At 35.4% G+C, this 4,073-nt stretch overlaps 1 protein-coding gene across 1 annotated transcript; it reads right to left on the minus strand.

The window, feature by feature from the left end:
* Nucleotides 1–1,735: 1,735 nt before the first annotated feature.
* Nucleotides 1,736–2,149, minus strand: LOC107046843 (pleckstrin homology-like domain family A member 1). The gene has a single exon (XM_015269560.1). It carries the CDS (start codon nt 2,147–2,149, stop codon nt 1,736–1,738), a length of 414 nt encoding a protein of 137 aa, XP_015125046.1.
* Nucleotides 2,150–4,073: the final 1,924 nt, after the last annotated feature.

Raw genomic sequence — 4,073 nt, forward strand, 5'->3', positions numbered from 1 at the left:
TATAGGATATTCTGCAAGTTTATACTATGATTTTTTAAAGACAAAAGTAGATGGGAAAACCTAACAGAGGTTCTTTTTTCTATGAAAATTCTTGGGCATGAATTTACCAAGTTTTTTGCTTCTATTTTCTTTCATTGCTTGCAATCAAATGCAAGTAAAAAAACTTGGCAAATTCATGCCGAAGAATATTTATAGAAAAATAAAAATCTATCAACTTTTTTCTATCAAATTTTCGTATAAAAAAATTATGCCATAAACTTTCAGAATATCTTATAGAATGGGCGTTTCAACACTTGTCACTATGAAATTGTTTCGCTAAGGAATTCTATTGAAATTCCATTGGTTTTCTTATAAGAATTCTATTCCAGTACTATTAGAATTCTATTGGGAAATTCTATTTGTTTTTTGCGCCGATTCTATAGGATATTCTGCAAATTTATGGTATCATTTTGGTCAGAGAAAATTTGATAGAAAAAAGTCGATAAAGTTTTATTTTTCTATGAAACTTCTCTAGTTTTTTTGCTTGCATTTTATTGCAAAAACTGACAGAAAACGCAAGCAAAATAACTTAGTCACTTCATGCCCAAGAATTTTCATAAAAAAAAGAAAATCTGTTGAGTTTTTCCCCTCAAATTTTCTCTTAAAAAAATTATACCATATAAACTTGCAGAATATCCTATAGAATCGGCGCAAAAAACAAATAGAATTTTCCAATAGAAATGTAATAGTACTCGAATAGAAGTCTTATAAAAAGACCAATGGAAATTCATTAGAATTTTTTAGCGAAACAATTTCATAGTGACACGAGTCGAAACGCCGATTCTGTACGATATTCTGCAAGATTACGTTATAATTTTAAAATTAGATGGAAAAAACTAAACAGATTTTCTTTTTTCTATGAAAATTCTTGGGCATGAATTTACCAAGTTTTTTGCTTCTATTTTCTTTCATTGCTTGCAATCAAATGCAAGTAAAAAAACTTGGCAAATTCATGCCGAAGAATATTTATAGAAAAATAAAAATCTATCAACTTTTTTCTATCAAATTTTCGTATAAAAAAATTATGCCATAAACTTTCAGAATATCTTATAGAATGGGCGTTTCAACACTTGTCACTATGAAATTGTTTCGCTAAGGAATTCTATTGAAATTCCATTGGTTTTCTTATAAGAATTCTATTCCAGTACTATTAGAATTCTATTGGGAAATTCTATTTGTTTTTTGCGCCGATTCTATAGGATATTCTGCAAATTTATGGTATCATTTTGGTCAGAGAAAATTTGATAGAAAAAAGTCGATAAAGTTTTATTTTTCTATGAAACTTCTCTAGTTTTTTTGCTTGCATTTTATTGCAAAAACTGACAGAAAACGCAAGCAAAATAACTTAGTCACTTCATGCCCAAGAATTTTCATAAAAAAAAGAAAATCTGTTGAGTTTTTCCCCTCAAATTTTCTCTTAAAAAAATTATACCATATAAACTTGCAGAATATCCTATAGAATCGGCGCAAAAAACAAATAGAATTTTCCAATAGAAATGTAATAGTACTCGAATAGAAGTCTTATAAAAAGACTAATGGAAATTCATTAGAATTTTTTAGCGAAACAATTTCATAGTGACACGAGTCGAAACGCCGATTCTGTACGATATTCTGCAAGATTACGTTATAATTTTAAAATTAGATGGAAAAAACTAAACAGATTTTCTTTTTTCTATGAAAATTCTTGGGCATGAATTTACCAGGTTTTTTTGCTTGCATTTTCGTTCATTCCTTGAATGTGTGATTCCTTCTTATTCGCAGCTCCGAAGGCCTCCACCAAATCCTGCATTTGAAGGCCGTAGGACACCTGAAGGAGCAGGATCTGGGACTGCGGCTGGACGTGGAGGAGGGTCTGGGACTGAGACTGGGGCTGGAGGTGGGGCTGGGGCTGGTGATGGGTCTGGGACTGGGGCTGGAGGTGGAGGTGGGTCTGGGGCTGGTGATGGGTCTGGGCTGGATGTGGGTCTGGGGCTAGAGGTGGACGTGAGTCTGGGGCTGGTGATGGGTCTGGGATTGGAGCTGGAGGTGGAAGTGTGTCTGGGGCTGGAGCTAGAGCTGAAGCTGCAACTCCTCCACCCAATGCTGGTGAAGGAGATATGCTGCGTGCCATTCTGGTGGAGCTACAACTGCAGAGGGAGGAAAGAGAGAGAGAGAGGGAGTAAAGATGAAGAAGAGAGGGAAGAAAAACTGGGGAGGCGGTCGTGGATATCCAGAATATCGTGGCCATCGTCCTAGGAGGGGAGAAGGAGGAGGGGGAGGACATTGGGGCGGAGGGGGTGGAGGACAGTGGGGCGATAGGGGATATATCCTCTTGTAATGCCGAAAATAAAAAGGGCCCATGAAATAAAAAATTGTCTGTTTCATATATTCGCCCCATTTATTCGTTTTTGTCAATTGATTATCGACTCATGAAAATTCACACGGCTTCTGTGTGCGCAAAATTCCATTTCCCACACATTGTCACGAAAAATAGGGTTCGATACTTGGACGTAGAAGTGCACTTTGACCCCTGGGAGGGAGGCACTCACCTTCTAGAAAACTTACGAAATGTGCTGATTTTCCCGGAAATCATATAATTTGCTAGAATTTTCTAGATAACCGGAGAATTTTCTCAGATTTTTGCGAAACCGGAGAAAGCTTTTGAGTTCTTTGGAAAAACGTATGATTTTTTCTAATTTTTGAGAAAACGGAATTGATTGGAAATTCATAAGAAAATTGAAGAATTTTCTAACATTTTTCCAGGNGTCACGAAGTCATCCCTTCAGTATATTAAATATGTATAACAAGCTCGCGACTAGTAATATGCCAATAGTGATTCTAATTTCATTAGAGGAACATAAAAGCACATCTATTTGGCCACTAGCAGATGTTTAAATTATCTATTCTTATTGGTTCATTTATCAATTCTTGTTGAAACAGTATCTCTTTCGCTTATATTTAAAATTTAGGCTATGCTATAAAAGAATGTAATAATCATACCAGTACTTCAAGGGGAAATGACCCAAAATTTTCAAACCAGTCTGCTCGGGTTAATATAAGAATAAAACATTTTATGTAGAAGACATTTGGATTTGCTGCAGATAATTGCCGTTGAATTACAACAATTTCTCTGGAATTATTATCACAATAATTTGTCATTCATTTTTCGAATTTAATCGGAATGTTTGATTTAGTAGAAACATCAATGTTCAAGGAGAATACATAAACATTTTTTGCGACGTCGCCAATACAGTCTTAACTAATCATATTCACTTTCCTATTGAAGGCGGATGGATGGTAGCATTGAGTTGCCAATCGATTATGATAAATTTCATTCCTTGATAGTCAACGAGAGTGGATATATTAGGTTTTCACTTTCACTCAGCTATTTCGGGTCACATTCCGTATGAGAGCCAAATGGCTCTGCCGACGCATTGCAATTCATTGCGGGTTTTATCAGCCAGGTATGATGGTAGAAGGACAATTTTTACAGATTGTGAATGACTAATTAATTGCCATGATTCTCATTTCTTTCGCTCAAGTGAGAGTGTTGTTATGAATTTTCAAAAAAGGGGCTACTCGCCTTTGATTTTCGGTTTCTAAACGAATAACTTCTCAGCAAAGCGCATGAGAGATCAATGTAATTCAAGTTTTCGTCTCGAACTAACCCCTCACAACTATCCTCACACGGACGACCTTTCATTTTTGGACACCCTGTCTATGTTTAACAACGAAGATTTATTTTNTTTGATTTTCGGTTTCTAAACGAATAACTTCTCAGCAAAGCGCATGAGAGATCAATGTAATTCAAGTTTTCGTCTCGAACTAACCCCTCACAACTATCCTCACACGGACGACCTTTCATTTTTGGACACCCTGTCTATGTTTAACAACGAAGATTTATTTTTCTGTGACTCAATGAATAATAATATCAATGATTTGACAATAAATGCACGGAATTATATGACTGATTGAATACAGAGTCTCGTTTTTATTGCAATGACAACATCGATTGAGAGCTCTAATTCAAAGAAAGTAAATGTTGATAGTTGTCA

This window comes from Diachasma alloeum, unplaced genomic scaffold (assembly GCF_001412515.2).
Source record: "Diachasma alloeum isolate Michigan unplaced genomic scaffold, Dall2.0 Dall_scaffold_02381, whole genome shotgun sequence".
Classification (NCBI taxonomy): domain Eukaryota; kingdom Metazoa; phylum Arthropoda; class Insecta; order Hymenoptera; family Braconidae; genus Diachasma; species Diachasma alloeum.

Coding starts and splice junctions, on each gene's coding strand:
- LOC107046843 (XM_015269560.1), bottom strand. CDS start 2,149: ATGGCACGCAGCATATCTCCTTCACCAGCATTGGGTGGAGGAGTTGCA.